Here is a 17,759-nt window from a genome sequence, read left to right as displayed (position 1 = left end):
ATATGAGCGTTTGAGGTAACACTCAATCTTTATTTCCCAACTTTTTTTGTAACTATGGAGACCAGGAGCTTCACACAGAGCAAAGCAGAAGCTCTCGAGGTACAGTTGGAACTAGCTCAGATGCTTTTCCCTCTCTTGGCCCTATTTAAACTCTTCCAGCTTTCTGGAAAATTGGGGAAAGGAAACGGAGTAGCATATGCAGAATATTTTATTTCAGGAAATTAACATTCAGTGGCAAAACATGAATGAATCTGCATTTGAAAACAAAGGGTAACTTTCAAAATAACCGTCATAGACATCTGAATCAGTGAGCTGTTGGATAGCAGCATCTACATCATCCAGCCTCCTGGGGCTGAATGCTGCCGTGACGGCATTCCAGCCGCCAAGCCCTGTTCACAGGCAAGAGCTTCACAGGGCTAAACGCAGTGAAGCCTGTAGGAGACACTGCTGTTGTTAAGGATTTGTTCGTCTGAAGTTCAGCACTTTGCCAAAGGTATTACAGACGGTCCTTTGATGGTGCATAACAAACAGAGGGTGCAAGTCTGTTTTAGCTGTGGAGGTTTTGTTTACAGCAACTTGTCTGTGGGAACAATCCTTAACTAGCCGGGGGGTTGGCGTGGGTAAGGTTTTATTGATTCATTGCTGTAGAGATATATGCAAAGATGCTCCAGGGCTGCACTGGGGAAAATCAGTTCGCCTCACTGAAACTTCATTAATTTGTGAGGCAATGGGTTTTCACGTAGCTGGAGACACAAATAATGAGTGTGATGAATATGGATGACTTTGTTTAGGATTGGTTGTCTAAAAAGAAAAAAAATAAGTTATTTGGAAATGATCATCAGTACCCCTGTAGTGCTACAGCTCTGTAGGATTTCAGCCCACCCGATACTCATCTGGTTTTGAGAACTGTTGCATGTGAAGCTTTAGTAGCTATGGGACAATTGTTTTCTTTTCTCTCTGTTATACAGAATACTGAATTTCCTGATGGCATAATAAATACGCCTGGAATAAATAAATGACTAATTCAGTGTAGCAGTAGTGCTAGTGACATAGAACATAAGCTAATAAACGACATCTACTTAGACAGACTGAAGCCGTGCTTACTCTACAAGCACTCTAAGAGCAGAGGGAGAGTTTTAGGCACCCTCTCCTACAAAGCCACAGACCCCTGGCAGTGCTCTCGCTGGCAGGGCAGGGCAGTGCTGGCTGTGCAGTGTGGGTACCAGCGGGCACTGCTCACCTCCCTCCATCCTGCCCTTCTCCTGCTGCGCGGCTGCTGCAAGCTCTGCATCTGTCCCTGCCGAGATCCCTGCCCCTTCCTTCCCACAGCACCCCTTCACAAATCAGTGTGCGCCCCAAACCCCTTGGCTTCTGAGCAGCCTTGTGTCTCCTTTTGCTTTGCACAGGACTGTACTTTACTATAACAGAGACCAGCTCAGTCTGTGTGCTCCCACAACGTGGTGCAGCCTTAACTGAGGAGCTGAGGACAAACCAGATCTCTCCAAACACGCAGCCCACTAACAGGGTTCACAGGCAACGTTGGCATCATGCGCTGAGAAGGATGAGGCTGGAAATTAGTGGATTTAATGGGTTTCTTTAAGCCTGTGCAGTCCCAGCCCTGGTTTGTCCCTTGGTTTGTCACAACAAGCTGTGCGTGCAGCTTGGATGTTGAAAAGCAGCAAACAAACTGATAAAATATGCACCCAATATAAATTCATGAGCGAGGTAATGCAGCAGGATCATTCCAACACAAGGGTTATTTTCTACTTGCCTTTTTAATTTGAAATATTCAGCACAGTTTGAGAGTTTTGATGTGTAATAGATCCTGACCTGCTTTCCACCAAATTGCAATTGTACAGCCTTGGCTTAGGAATATATTGCCATCTGGAATTGGGTCAAAGCAAATCCACATGCATTATATAACCTGAATTGGTTTATACAAAGAGAAGGGGATATAATATCTTAAGCCCTTTAAATAAGGGATAAGTGCAGTACCAGGAATTTGTTAATATTATTTGAAGCTATATTTCAAAATGCATTTCCAGGTGCAGTGGTTAAAGATGAGGCTGTTTATTTGGTGGGATCCCTTGCTTCCACGTGGCTGGGAGCTGTAACTGATGGGGCTGCCAGCAGGCTGTTACCCCGTGCTTGGATGCTGCAGCGGTCAGATGCTCTCACCATGAGCTCGGTGGACATACCAGGGAGAGCTTTACCTCACAGCCAGAAAAGGATGCAAATAATTGATTTGGCAGACTGAACAGAAATAGCTGCGGTTTAAAGGCTAGGCTATCCGACACTGTTTATGAAATAGAGCCAGGAATGCCCGAAATAACTCCTTTTATCAGTATTACTTACTAGCACGGGGAGTAGTCTATGGTTTATTTATTTATTTATCTATTTATTTATTTATTTATTTATTTATTTATTTATTTATTTATTTTATTTTTTATTTTACTAGCAGGAAGTTCCCTCTACCCCCCACAAATCGGTCGATAGGCTGTAAAATGGCAATAAACGAACTGCACAAGTTGCTGGTCCCATGCCAGGGCTCACATTTGTTTGTCTCTCTCCAGGAAGGTGCCGTTCAGCTGGGGGGATTTGGTGACCTGGTGCAGCACCAGCCCCGTGCCACTGCCCCCGAGGGTTCGTGCACCCGCTGCGGGACGGGGCTGCAGCCGGCCGTGCCGCCCCTGTGCTCCAGCATTTCCTGGGAGAGTATTTTTAGGTGTCTCCGTTGTGAGCGTTTCCTTACTTCATTGTGCTGGTTTTAGAGCCCAGGGAGCAGCATAGAGGTGTAAATGCTGACCTTAGTGACTGGCAGCTATACCTCGTGCTTTTGGGGCAGTTTCATTGAAATCAGAGAGGCGCAGGGTGGCAGGACACCCACTTGAGGTGAGGGCTTGTGTTAGCTCCAGGCTGAAGGAGCTGGAGAAAGGGATCAAGGACATGATCATTAACATAATGGGCTTGGTTAAGACATGTTAGTATTTCAATACAGAAAGCTGCAGTATGACACATGACACAGAATATTAATCGTGTCAGTTGGAATATCACATAGTATGCATGTAAAGTCAATGTACATGCAATTACCTATGCTGATAATTTAATTAGTATGCATTTAGAGGAAAACATCCTTTGGTGTTTGACAGCACCTAAACTTTGTGTTGCTTGCTCACAAATAGGTACCAGAAATCAAGTCCACTTAGCGAATTTCTGAAAATTTCAAAAAATATTTTGAAATTAAATTCTTTCCTTCCTTTGCATAGGCCCAAATAAATGTAAACACTGGAACCTTACAATTCTCAATTTGCATGAATAATTTATTTGCAGGATAGATGATGATATCAGTACTCACAGGACATACCTGAATTGATCAGCAACTGCATCAGCTTCTGTGGAGAGGAAAAGTAAGTGAATTTGTGCTTCATTTGGGGTTTCAGGGTGTTCTAAACTACTGCTGGCAGTTGTTGACACTTGTAAGTATTCATGTAACACATGGGATATTTTGACTTTAGCATGTCTGGTGATTTTGTAAACTTTTCATTAGAAAAAATGGTGAATGGTTCAGAGTCTGGTGAACTAGTAAAGGTATTTGTGCTATGACAAAAAAAAAATAAAAATCCATAATTCTGAGGTACACTTACAAAACATGAACTTCTTGTTATCGGCCAATAATTTAATCTCATATACATTATATACCCCTAAAAGGGTTTTCTTACACTGTATATAGCCCATATTCACTCTCTTCATGGATTTTGCATTAAATTTTAACTTTTTATTAAAAGGCTATTTTATGAGATTATCTCCCTTAAAAAATCTCCAAAAGTATTTTCTGTTCATTTTTGTCTTAGCCTTTGAGCCTATCTGTGAGCCCTTTTACTTGCAACATGATTGTAAAGCACTTAAGCCATTATGAAAGATAACATGCTCTTTATGAGGGTTAAAGATAGCTTATTTCAGATTACTCTAAATGAAATGAGAGTAAACTGAATCCGAGGAAAACCTGTTCCTGAACTAAGGGTTTCTGCATACATTTTGCAGCAATTAACTTAAACCAGAGTGATTAAAGCAGTGAGTTTCTATGTGCAAGTAAGGCCTTACAAAAATGACCACCGACCCTTTTATTTTGGATGAGGATTTATAAACCCATCAGCCCTGAATGGCAAGGTAAAGCCCAATTACTCTGTATCATGTAATCTCATGTAATCTGAACAACAGCCAAAATGCCTGTGCTCAGTCACTTTTGAGCCGCTCTTGGCTTGTGTAGGTGGGTACCATGGGTTGAGGTCTGTGAGGTCCTGGTGCCCCACTTCATCTCCTGTCATTGCAGCAGGAGTCTTTTAAACAGGGGCAGACACCGCAGGGGGGGGAAACACTCCTCGTCCTTCTCAAAGCCTGAAACTGTAAGTACATCTTTCCTGAGAGAAGCTTAAGTGCAGAGTATTTCATTTAAGAAAAAGAAAAAAAAAAAAGAAAAAAGAGAAAAAAAAAAAGGAAAAGGAAAAGGAAAAGGAAAAGGAAAAGGAAAAGAAAAAGAAAAAGAAAAAGAAAAAGAAAAAGAAAAAGAAAAAGAAAAAGAAAAAGAAAAAGAAAAAGAAAAAGAAAAAGAAAAAGAAAAAGAAAAAGAAAAAAGAAGCCCACCACCTTTTCTGTGTGCACTTAACCCCAGGGTCTCAGCCCAGTGATCCAACAGAGCAGAGCCCGAGCTCCCTGAAAACCTGAAGTTGCACCGTCTGCCACAGGAGGGTACTGCAGCACCAGCATGGGACCTGCTGCTCTGCAACTTATGGTTCCTCTAAGGACTTGGTGTTTGCCTGTCTAGCAAATTTAGTTCTGTTCTTGCAAATAAGATTATTATCATTATTATTTTTAGTCTGTCCATGAAAGTAGCAATTGCTGAATATTTTTTTGACAAATTTATTTCTGGTTGGATGAAACTTGGGAATTTTCTACTGGCTTTTCGAGGCTTGCAAAGCTGTTTTGAATTATTAAGTGATTTGTTCTGGTAATTTTAAAGCCATAAATTTTCCCCTGCAGAGAGAATTCACTTAGACAGGAAAATATAATTTACAGAGAAGGGAGGGAACAAAGATCTGTCTCCTGTTCTCCTACAGGTAGATGGACCATGAAAAGAGGTGCTTGTTTCCACAAGGGTATAAAATCCAGACAAATGTGCACACAAGTCAAGCAAGAGAGAAAATGTGTTTTGGCTAGCTGTCCACAACGTGCTACAGAACGCTAAACCCGTGCCTACGGGAGGACAGCGCCAAGTCTCACCCCAACATCAGGCAGATTCAGCTCACACTTGGAAATGGCAACTTCCATGTAAGCTACTCATGTAAGTGCTGCTTCCTTGCAGCTGGTACAGTTCACTGTCTCCCTGCTGACCTTAGGGTATTTTGGTTTTATCAGAAGTTGTTTTTTCTTGCCTCAAATTTTGTCCCCATTCACTAACTGCTACCCTTGTTCAGGCTTGCTTTTTTTTCCGTTTTTAGGAAAAGAGAATCCTCATCTGTAGGGATAAGAGCAGGATATGGATTTCTGCTGGGAAAGGAGCACTGTAGGGTGCCTGTGACCTTAGGGCACAAATGCCATGTCTGGCTTATATTTGATTACACTGAAGCTTTTTAATACATGGGAAAATATTGAATAAAAGCTTCTGAAGAAATCCTTCATTTTATTCAAAAGAGGACATTGAAATAATCTTGCTCTGTCTTTAACCAGGTTTTATGGTTAATTGAAATGTCCAAATCAAGAAATTAATTATTTAAATATTAGTTAAATGCAGCTTTTTAGCAAGCTTTTCACAATCTGTCAATGAATATATTCTTTTCCTTTTGGCTTTTTTTTTTTTTTTTTTTTTTTTTTCCCCCATTATATTCCTTGCTGGCGTGATCCAGTGTTCTTTCAAAGGGCACAATAAGATCAAATCAAAATGTTTTCAGCCTTTGTGCAACTTTGCTTAGCACATGAGCTGGACTCATACAAGCCCGCATTTGTTTCTGAATGCTCTATCTTCAGTCCGGTAGGAAATTCAGAGCTGAACCAAGAACTGGAATATGCATCACGGCTGGGCAATTCAGTTATTGTTTAAGGAGTTAGAACAAGGGAACAGCCAAGAATGTTACTGAATATTCAGCAGATTCCTCCTCTTTGGCCTCTGCCAAGGCATCACGGTGAAACCCAAGCCTTGAGACAAACGAGCACCAGATCTGGGGCTGCAGCTATGGGGCTGCTGCAGCGCCTCGTGTCGGAGCCTCCCCCGTGGCTCCTGGCCTCCTCCCCACCCCATCCATCACCTGAGGGAAGCTTCTGCTCGCCACTTGAGTTTCACAGCTGGAAAGGTTAAAAACCTACCCTGAGCACAAAACGTTAGTTTACCCAAAGGAGCAGTCCCTTCACGAACCGGGGAAGGAGGGCAGCATGCCCAGTGGGCCCGGAGAGCAGGAACCAGCCGGGTCTGCCTGACAGGCCATGGCCACAGTCCTGCAGATCAGCGTGGGGTTTGGGATTTGGGGTTTGGGGTTTGGGGTTTGCTGTTGTGGCCCTGTGGCTCCTCTCTGCTTTCTTCCAGCAGGACGGGGCAGCAGGGCCTGGCAGCTACAGGCCTGGCACCCGGTGAGGGCCGAGCACGGCACCCGCCGCTCCTCCGGCTGGCTGCTGCCCACGGGGTGCACTGCTCCTCCTGGCCAGAGCAGCAGGACGGACATGGGACTGGCTTCCTGGCTTCTCTGATAGCAGAAAAATTGCATGGAAAATGCAGCGTGGCAAAGCTGGAATTTTTAACTCGGGCTTAGCAGCTTGGTCAAGAAGTTTTGATTCAATGCAAATTCGAGTGACACATTAAGTGCCTTTAGGTTATGAGGAAAATGCCAATTCTTCCTTCGGTTGTCACTGTAAAAGCCACACCAGCAGGCGACACTTGTATAAATCTTAACATGCGTGCTCTAGAAAGCTGACGTTTCCCAGAGGGATTTGTGGTGCATGACTGGATTGGTTTTCCTTCCTAAGTGGTAATCATCAGAGGGGAGGAAATCCAGGGAAGTTTTACACGGACTACCTGAAACGTGTCCTGTCAGGGACCCTGCGCGGGGCTGCCCTGGGCGCCGAACAGTCCCCATGAGGCGTTTGGGGTCTTGCTCTGAGGCCTCGGCTGCTCCCTGCCAACACTGAAACCTGGCAGGGGCAGCCACGCATTGGTTTGGGGGTCAGCTTGCCTCTTGTCTGAGGCTCGGCTTTAAGACATCCAGCTGAGGCCATTGTTCATAACTAATGTGTCGGGCAGATTTATTCACAGCAACTACCCCAGTGCTGGTGAGAAAGGTATTTACCAATTGTTCTGCAGCCACTGAAGCGAAGCAATGCAAAGGCAAACCAAAATCGTTATCAGCCATTGTTTTTAGAGACCAGTGGGGAGCTAATCCAGAAATGATACTGCACGTGTAAATGTCTCCACTGATACTGCAGCTTCTCTAAGCCAGAATACTTCCAATGATGCTTGTAGCTTGTCTTCATCAGGTATCTCAGCATCCAGCTGAAGTGTCCTGCCTCGGGTGTGTACCCTGAGCCATAGGAAGTGGTGTGTGGAATTAAATACTTAAAGCATTAAGCTTCCATTTATTAAAAATTGATTTTTTTCAGGTCTCAGTCACTCAGTTATCAAATAAGTCAATGCTCTGTTGTTATTCTGTTGCTGTAGATATGAGTGGAAGTAATCTAGCAATTTTAAGGGAGTTTTCAAATGTTGAGATGGGTGTGACTAAGAAGAAAATGTCTCTCACCGGACAGATCTCCCATATGCACATCTATTTTGTGAATGCAGTGATCTGATATTCTCACATGCTAGTCTGCAGGTCACAGGAGAGTATGGCAAAGTAATAATACACATCAAGGTATATAAATGTAGCCTTTGATACATGTAGTAAACCATTTTTTAAGGAAAAATTAAAAGAAAAAAGACTTTTAAAAAACTAGTGCCAATATTACAAAGTTTTAAAGATTTATTCCTTGGGTCATTCTGTTTGTGAAGATGAGTTGATGTGTCCCTCTACTCTAACACAAAGCAGTGGACCTAGAGGTATTTATACAAATTGTATAGGATTTGCAAAACTATGTTTCTTTGCCAGCCTACTGAATGCTGCATGTAGACTTTTAGGTGTTAGAAGGCTACAAAAGCTTAAATTTGGCATTCTCATACTTGATATCCAGCTGCCTGATAAAATTACAAAGATCAGAGTGTGCTCTAAGCGTATTAGTTGTTTAAAGGAAAAATATTGCCAATTCTTTTTTGCAAAGCAGCCAGTATTTTAATGAGGTGTTCTGGCTGTTGCTTCTCAAACGTCAGACACTAAATCACCCGAATCCACCAGAAGTAACACAAGCTAATGCATCTGTGCTGCTGTTCCCAAGCAGCCTCTGTTTGCTTTCTCTATTGTATTCCTGGCATTCCTCGGGGGGGGGCTGTGCTGTGGAGCAATACTCCGTGGTACAAAAGGGGAAGGGTTTGCCTCCTACTGAGGTGATGCGTGATTGTTCGTAGCTCAATCTTTCCCTAACACGTTGTGGGGAGCAGCACCAGGGCAGGGAGAGGGGGCCCGAAGGGGAGATGTTTGCCCTGGGCTCTGTGAAAACAAGGCGGCTGGCTTGGGAGATGCTGTCTCTGGCGTTTGGACTGTGCCCGCTGTTAAAGCAAAGCTAACTGCCCGCTGCATGGTGTGGCACTCTGTCTGTAGGCCTTGTGGCCCCTGTCTACTGGTTAAAGAGCCATACAGATACATCTGCTAACGTTGGCTTGATTCTTCTCACTGTTCCTTCTGGGTCAGCTGCAGGCCCTTGTTGCCCCGTGCCCGCTCACTTTCTCTGACCACCATTCAGGTCCTCTGCATGCTGCGGGTGGTGCATGGCCTGGCACCAGCAGCACCAGTGGCTCCCGAGACCTTCCCCAACAGTTTTGGGGCAGAAGCAGTTAAATCACTCAGATGCTGCTGCCGTCAGCCCTTCAAAGGGTGTCGGCTCACTGCAGGAATAGCCAGAAGATAGGGATCAGCAGAGTAAGGCACTTGGTAGCGCCAGGCTGGCACGCAGCTGGGGACGTTGTGCCTTCACAGCCCTCACCAACGCTTTGGCACAAGGACAGCAGCTGAGCAGCCGGCCCAGGGCTCTGGCTGCTCCCCACAGCCAGTGGCATGGGCAGCTCTGCTGGGAAGCAGATGAGTTTGTGAACAACTGCATTCATTACAGCCTGGCAGCCAGTGACTCCAACTGCAGCCTCTCCCCTTTTTGATTATTTTTTTAAAAATTATTTTTTCCTTTTGGCAAAACCCACATGTATCCAAAGACAAGAACTTAATATTTTCTAAAACATCAGGTACTGCTTTTCCCCTTAAACTGGCTTTCTCTTCAGGAACAACTTATAGCTCCGCTGGCTGACTGGGTTCCTCCTCTGAATTTTGGCCCTAGTTCACTTGAAGCACTAAAGGCATTTAAAGTATTTAAAGTGCATTCCTAGCTTTGAGCAGTTAATGGCACCGAAGTCAAAAAGATCACTCAAAATACTGCTTTAAGTGAGACTAATCTACTGAGTACCTCAGCAAAAAAAATGGGATCTCACAGCTGACCAGAGTTAACCATCTGAGTCTAACAATGAGTAGTGAGTATTTTAGCATTCCAGCACAAACACAGAAGGGAAAAAAACACGTGCGAATTATAATGTAATTTGAAACACAAATCAAAACGAGGAAATTGATTTTCTTGTGTATTGTTCTTCAGCTGGTAAAAAAAGTAGCTGCTTATTTGCCACAGATCATCCTCTTGCATTTTTTCTCAAACACTGTGTACTCTCCTGGATTCTTAGATTTTGGAACTGGCACCCTGCTTTTTTGGCTGTTGGACTGAATCTATGTTATGTCTGCAGTTCATTCCTCTATTCCAAACCGAAGATGTGATGTTTAAAATAATGTCTATATTGTTGTACTACATTTTTTTAAGTTTCAACTTTTATATTCCTAGCCTCATGCTTTAGATTTGCAGAGTACACTTACTGTGCTTGCAGCTAAATGAGGGTAGTAGTTATCAAACCAGTTTTGAACAGCAATGACGCTCTGTCCTTGCTTAGGGCAACTAAGCCTGGAAAGATCCCAATCTGTGAAGGTCAGATTGTCTTGTTAGGAGTACGTGGTTCATGGTAGAAATTATTTCCATTAGATCAGATGTATATGTATATAAATAGCAGAACCCAAACCAGATAGGATTCTTACAGGAAAAGCTATACAGCAAATGAAGTTATTGCATCAGAGTTTTGTGTTTTATGTTTTTCTTAAACGTATGACACGGGGAGCAGATTCATATTTCTTTTTACAACAAATCGGATTCTATCTCAAAAGTCTATTGTTCTTCAGCAAAGCTAAACAAAGAGTGCAAAGCTTGCTATTTATTCTGTGTCTCAAGATGACATGATACTATCTATGTATTGTGCATTGCACAATAAAATGTTATATAACCCCAGGTTTTATTTTAAGAGAATGCCCATTTTGGACAACAGTGACAAAATCAGTTCCTTATGCTGTGCTTGAGCAAAGCATCTTTTCAGGGGAACCATCTTGCTGAAGAATGCAGGGCAAAAGCCAGCAGCGGAGTCATACTCGGCATATTCCGTACCAGAAAACTTCAGTACTCAGAGAACTTGCCATTTTAGTTGTTATGTCCATACAATATTTGCTCAAACCGATCTCTAGAAACCAGTGGAAGCCTTTTGGTAAGTTTCAGCAGGCAGTGTGTCATCATGCAAACAGAAACACAAGAACCTAAGAGCCAGTGAGCACAAACTGACTGAGGAGCGGGTTGGTCAAGGTATTGATTGCAGAAATCCATGCAAAATTCTCAGGTGACTTGGCTTCACTTATTTTTCTGTAATCTTCTTAGAACTCCTGCCAAACTCAGAAGACCAAAACATGGGAACTGTTTATAGTAAGCAACAAAACCAATCCATACAAAGCTAAGTTCATCATTGATATAAAACAACTGTCTTCAGTAAAGTTGTGCCAGAGTTGAATGTTGCTCAGCCACTTTGTGTATGTCAGCATGGTCTCTAAGGCACTGATCGCAGCACTACAAATAATTGTTGTATTTAAAATAATCCATTGCCATCCATTTTGCTGTTGTTGTTGTTCATTCCAAATGAAAATATTTTGCAGATGGATACAAGTCATGTGTAGCCTGGGGCCCACAGTTTCCATTCTTGCATCTAGGACAAAAAAACATCTTCCATGAAAAAATAACCAGATATTTAATTACCTTTCCTAAGGGTATTTTGGAAGTTGTCTCCCCCAGCTGTTTTGTAGATGTAGCACTGGGTGTGCATCTGCACCATTCTGCTCGGCCTCTGTGGCCAAGGGGCTGTGGGTGCGGGCACAGAAGCGAGAAGCAATCTCTGGAAAGCAGCTCCTGTCGTCAGGATCAGCCACCCCGTTGGGAGGGACTGGGACTGCATTTCTAATATAACTGTTATATATTTCTAATATAGCTCTAGTCCCTTAAAAAATAATTACTTGGATTCTGATCTGCTTTAGAACACGTTAGATCGTGACGGCTTAAAGAGCTGTATTTTGTCCACCTTGGTCTCTAGACTCTAACTTTGGTTTAATTCCCTTTTTGCAGGCAGCCCGATACAGTAGCTCTAAGGAAGATGTGATCTCCACAGCCACTGAAAGAGGAGTCAATTCTGAAGCAATGTGATAGCTGAAATTTATTATTTTTTTCTGTAAAGTACTTAATCTTTAATCAACAAACACATGAGACGGGAATGTCTTTTAGAAGATCCATATTATGTGTTTCTGAGCCCTGTCTCATCACCTGGGAGAACATGATGAGTCCCACTGAACTCTGCAAACATCCAGATGAGATCACTTCAAAACACCTGTAATATGTAGTGGCTTTTGAACAATGATTTCTTTTCTTTTCCACTTCTAAAGCACACAGGAAGCATCCCAGTTTCATTTAGTATCTAGGCATACCTCTGAAGTGGCATTATGCATAAACTCACTAAAAGTTAGATAAAATGGCCTCCCATGCCTCAACAAAAGTGTTTGCTTGGGGGCTCCTCACTGATGTGTGATGCAACCTGCATGTTCCTCTGAATGTTCTGTACAGGATTTTGTTTTCCTGGTAAGCTTTAAGTGAATTACTTATGCTTATTGGTCAAAGACCATGGCCAGGATCACTCCAAGGGATCTTTATATGGAGCATTCCTTGTATGGATACAAGCTAATGTGCAGTTTGTCCTTTTGGCAGAGATCTGGCACTCATTTTTTTTTTTTCCTTTTTCTTTTTTTCTTTTTTTTTCTTTCTGAATTAGAGACTGCAGTTTATAATTATTTTTGATTAACCTCCTTGTACTCTGCTTAAGACAAAATCATTCTCAGATCGTTTTAGGAATGTGCCTTCCTTGAATTTTGTTGGCTACTACTCATAGCAATAATGAAAAGCTGTGGCTGTACAATGTAACCTTTCATAGGCAAGACACTAAAAGTGCATGTGTGCTTTGTGAAGTACGAGATACTGGTGAAGCTTAGTAAATAACTAATGACATTAAGAGAACTCCATATACAAGTATTACCAACTAGGATTTGGCTTTGGTTTTTGATAGGAGGGGGAAGAGAGGAGACATGGGAGATTAAAAATGAACTGGATCCCTGTCATGTTCAAAGTATGTGGATGCACATAAATATTACACAAACTTACCATGTCGTTAAGAGACCATAAAGCTGTCCTCACCCTCATTTTTCTTCTGCACCAAATAACGACCCCTTTTTGCTCACCTTTCTTTAAAAACAGATGTGCAATTGCAGGAATAGGAAGAGGTAAGCTTGAATACCTTGAACTCCTGTCCTTTTAAACAATTGAATGCATATAGCCAAAAACTGGCATCAGCAAGCAAGGCAGCTGCAGCACGTTCCAAATATTGCTCTATTTAAAGCATCCCAAGGCTCACAAGAACAACTGCAGAAGCAAACCTTAAATCTTGTCAATAAAACCAGCAGAGGGAGGAATGGCAGAACCAGGTAAGATGCACAATTAAAGGTTAATGTGATTAATGTAACAGTATATTCTTAAAAATCATAACTCTGAGCAATGTAAAGTGGAAATGCTCAGTTATTTGTAAGGTTGTAAGTCTTGTTTGATATACCATATGCTACTTTCTAGTAAGAAAGTGGAAGAGTTTAAAAGCTAATTGCATTAGCAGCGGTGAATTTAAAGTAGCCTGGGTTCCTCCTGTATCTTTGAATTCTACCAGTTTTGTCATCTTTAGTCCTCTGTAGTAGCGATTTTAAGTTGTTGAACATAATTAAACTGAACCATGCAAAAGGAGTTATGTTTGCCAGTAATTTAAATGTACTGTGTAGCTGAAATCTGAGCGTAATGCTAGGTGAACTCACATTAGTTTAAATTTTAACCCCACAAAGCCCAAGCGACCGAGCAGAGTGAAGTTTTAATAATGTATTATTTGCTATAAGCACAAATCCACCGAAGATGAGAAAAGGCATTTTATAAAAATGCATTTTGTAGTCACTGTTGCTTTCTATTTGTTTCACCATGAGAGGTTTGGATCGTAAAAGAACTATAAGCTTAAATGTGGCGTCAGCTGTGCACACAACTATCCAGGCAGTACTCTTCCTTGTAAAAGGAATTTTTAGTTGAGGGGTTGCTCACACCTTCCTTCCCAAGTTTCTGCTGCCTAGCGTGGAGCTCAAGCTGCCATCACAGTGAGGGGGCAGTAGTCTGGCCATGTATCGCTTCCTGAGATGAAACACAAAGAAAACTTCAGCAAAATCCTGAGGCATTTTGGAGCAGGGAGCATAAGTCTGTGGGTTCGAGCTTGACAAGCTTGCACAGGGGAAAACTTCACCTCTTCACCTGCCAGGCCTGTACGTGTTTAAATCAAGTGGGAATTTTTTGCAAGTGTGTTGGGGTAATTCTTTTACCCGTCCTTGTCAGTACTGTTGGGCTCAGGCATTTCAGGGGTGAAGGCAGCCCAGTGAGACCACAGGCATTGATGTGCTCATGGCAGTTGGTTGACCAAGTACAGGCAGTAAAACCAAGCAAATTTATAGTTCTGGATAAAAGGTCTTAAAAAAAAAAAAAAGAATGAAAGGAAAAAAAAATATAGAGACTAGATAAAATTTCTCAGTATATTTAGGGAGTACCTAGCTTGGAAATCTCTGCTGCTGTGTCGTGTGGTTGAGGACTCCTCGGTGTCACTGCTCCTTGGGTATCCTGTGGTGGACAGCTCCAGGCTCAGTCTGTTTGACTGAGGAGCTCTCCTGTAGCAGAGCAAAAGTGCTGTGTTTGCCACTCTGATCAGCTCCTCTCTGTTTATTCTGAGATAAATTCATGTCTGAAGTTATTGTAATTACTGCAATGGGGAAAAAGAAAATAATTCTTAGAATGCCAACTTAGGTACAGGGGTCACAGTGAGATTCCTTTATTCATCCTTGCTGCCACCCAGAATTGTTCTTTTTGATTTCAGCGGGCTCTGGCTCAAACCTGGGAAGCTGGGCTTGGTTTCCTTCATCTGTTTGGAGGCAATGCTCGTGGCTGCTGCTCAGCAGCTCATATTTCCCTCGCTGTTCTGCTCCCATTTGCAGCCATAAGAACAGTGATTGTAATGACACCTCCCATTTTAGGATCTTGGCTGGTTCCCTGCAGGTTTCGGTAAAAGGGTAATTTCTTTCTTTCCAAAGCACAGCTCCTTAGGAGCGTCCTGCTCTGCTGCTGTCCCTCCACACCTCATCACCACCTCAGCCTGAGAACCGGGCTGTGCTGAGGCTCCTTCTGAATGCTGGTGTGCGCAGCCCTGCTCCGTGGCGAGGGTGGTACCTGATTGTCAGATTTATGCTTGGGATAATTTTCCCGTGAACCAAATATTGGAACCTTGCAGTTTGTCACCTTCTTCTGAGGCCTAGCAAATGGGTTACCTGCTGGGACATCCCCATGCCGTGTCCGTATGTCATGCTGCAGCCTCTCCTGCTCGTGGCATAACATGCAGTCTTCCTCGCAGTCACCTTACTCTAGCTCAGGGTATCTGTCCCGTGACATGCAGGAGACCACAGCAAATGATCTCACGCTCATTTCTGTTCTTAAACCATGAAACACAAGTACTCCCAATGGCTCCCGTGAAACCCTATCCCTCAGAGCCAGCTGCTCGCTGCCTCCTGACCAATGCTGGGCGCAGCATTCCTGCTGGCCCGTCAGCGACTGCTTGCTCCTCTCACCTTCCTGCATTCAAACCGCGTCTCATATAACACAACACCATGTTCAGCAGACACCTTGGCTAGCGAGCAGAGCTCTGTCAAAATACTTCCATGTACTCCAGTAGGATCCAGCCCTTTAGTGGTAATAGGACCTTTAGAAAAAGTTGCAAGGAAAGAGAAGTGATTCCCAGCAGAACTAGCTTTCCCTTACAAAGGGTCAAACAGTCTTTAAAGAAAACAGGTAAGGGATTCCCCCGTGGCAGGACACCTGATTTCAGAGCAGAGTTTTATTCTTGTGCTGCATGGTTGCTTGTGGGCTTTATATTTCAATGGCAGCACATGCAGATTATCTGTCTATGTGCTCTCTTTCCTTTCCGCAGATACACCACAGAATCTCATGGCATGTCGAAACTAAACTATCACGGCATGTCTAAACTATGCAAAGTGTTGTGAATAGTTTTAGATAATTTGTCAACCCCTTAAAACACCTGGAACTGCAGAAAGGTGTACGTTAACGTGCTGCAGTATGCTGGTAGCTAACACAACCCCAAAGGCTGATGTGCTGCTTTCTGACAACCTTCTGCTGGTTGCAGCAAACTGATGGAAGGGCCTGTGAACTTCTGGTGCTGTACAGACACCTGTTTGTTTAAAGGTCTCTTCCTGCTTTCTGCATGCTTCTCGCAGAACCACCACCAGCACTTGCCTCTGTGTCTCTGTTATTTATTAGCTTGTCCTGGTACTGCCGGACAGGACAGGCAGGACATCACGCCTTTGTGTCCGGCCCAACTCAGGCACACAGGTGGGACATCCACATTGGAAACTTGTGTTATTTTCTTCCTTTAATGTGGGTAAAACCCTTTCAGTGGATAATTGCATGAACCGTAACTACCACGTATCACTATAGTAAGAGGAGAGGAGAGGGCTAAGTCAGACACTGTGCACAAAAGGCACCGAGATGAGCTGTGAGCTCCTGAGGCACAGCGCCTGGCAAACATCCCTTGGATGCATCCCCTCTCTGTGGCCCCAGGCACACCAATCTTAAATCAAACGGGTGCAGTATTAACTAATCACTGCGTGTTTAATTTACTGTTGCCAACCTCATGAGACTTGCTTCTGGAAGGTGCTGTCAGGGTATTGAGCCTGAATCTGCCGGGGGAGCTGCCATCAGGGCAGTCCAGCCCAGATGTTCTCCTGGTGACCTGTGGAGCCCAAGGACAGAAGCATGTTTCTGTCTCCTCTCTGCACCCTGGTACTTTTGGAAGTGCTAAGCCTCTGGCCTATCTGATTGCAGAGCCCGGAGAGTGGAAATTTCTTGGGGCTTTGCTATGTATATGTAGCACGTGTGCCAAGGCAGGGTGACTCCGTGCCAAAAATAGCAGTCATAGATGTGGCCCAAGCTCACAGGTATCTTTTTTTGCTCTGTGATAATTACGGTTTTGTAATGTGACCTCTCTGAAAAAGATCCTCTATTGTCTTTCAGCCCCAGTCCCACTTTCCCGTCTCGTTGTCCCTATTCTCCTTGCAGTTGGCTGGATCGTGGGTTGTGCCCTGATGGTTTACATCGTCTTCTCCTGACAGAAGTAAGTGACCTGTATCATATCCACCCCTGCTTGCTTTGGTGTGCATTGCCATCTTTAAAATGTAGTTTTCTTTGTCTTACAGGACAGAAGAATTTCCAATGAAGTTGACTGGAAGAACCTGAAAGTACATTGGAATGCCGAATGACAAAAATATCTATAAAATGAATTATTTTTAATATCAACTCTAGATATGGTGTATACTTTTTATCTGCAACAAAGGTGTGAAATGCTATGTAGGAAGAATCATTAAACCAATTTCCTGATTTTCAAATGGTTTGTAATGGAGTGAGTGGTTTTTGGAGTCCAGTGGTAGGTCAGATACCTGCCTGGAAGTTAATCCAAATTAACTGCTGGTCTTTTCTGTATAAATGATATTCAGGGCCCTATCTTGTATTTTGTGGTGTGCCGGCAGCTCCCCTCTGCTGGCAGCAAACGGGATATAGGGGAACAGTGTTAGAAATCAGAATGAAACTAAGGAACTGCTCTGGAAAAAATGCAATGCAATAGGTGAAAATTAAATTTTGACACCTTTCGGGAACTGTTTTAAAGGACAAATACAGGGATTCAGAGGAGGGCAGCAACAGGGAACTGGGATTTATAACGTGTAACCAGGGACAAAATGAACACACTGAAGTGGTTCAGCCTAAACCAGAGAAAACTTAATAAAACATTATCTTCAAAACCTTAATAAAAAATGAAGGGAATAACCTTTTCTTGGTGACACACAGCAGGAATTAGTGGAGGACCAGCAGGTGAGATACAGTCTGTCTATATGGTAAAGACACAGACATGCTGGAAGTTTTTAAGCATAATAATCAATGTTGCTGATTACTGGAGGCCTTCAAAAACAGGTGGACAAACATCCTTCGGGCCTGCAGCAGGAGGACAGGCGGTGCTGCCCTGGTGCCTGAGGGTGACTATCTGCCATCAG

General features: G+C 43.3%; 1 protein-coding gene across 3 annotated transcripts; it reads left to right on the top strand.

Annotated features, from left to right (window-relative positions):
* The first annotated feature begins 11,743 nt into the window (after window positions 1–11,743).
* Window positions 11,744–17,215, top strand: STRIT1 (small transmembrane regulator of ion transport 1). 3 transcript variants are annotated; one of them, XM_027464552.3, is made up of 4 exons: window positions 12,335–12,857; window positions 12,974–13,058; window positions 16,729–16,828; window positions 16,911–17,115. In XM_027464552.3, exons 2-3 carry the CDS (start codon window positions 13,046–13,048, stop codon window positions 16,821–16,823), a joined length of 108 nt encoding a protein of 35 aa, XP_027320353.1. In that variant the 5' UTR covers window positions 12,335–12,857; window positions 12,974–13,045; the 3' UTR covers window positions 16,824–16,828; window positions 16,911–17,115. The 3 variants fall into 3 exon arrangements, with proteins under 3 accessions (XP_027320354.1, XP_027320353.1, XP_038039827.1); XM_027464553.3 differs by having other exon boundaries at window positions 11,744–13,058; window positions 16,894–17,215; XM_038183899.2 differs by having other exon boundaries at window positions 12,336–13,058.
* Window positions 17,216–17,759: the final 544 nt, after the last annotated feature.

This window comes from Anas platyrhynchos, chromosome 9, assembly GCF_047663525.1.
Source record: "Anas platyrhynchos isolate ZD024472 breed Pekin duck chromosome 9, IASCAAS_PekinDuck_T2T, whole genome shotgun sequence".
Lineage (NCBI taxonomy): Eukaryota > Metazoa > Chordata > Aves > Anseriformes > Anatidae > Anas > Anas platyrhynchos.
Note: the sequence above shows the minus strand (reverse complement) of the source record. Positions and strands in the feature narration are given on the sequence as shown.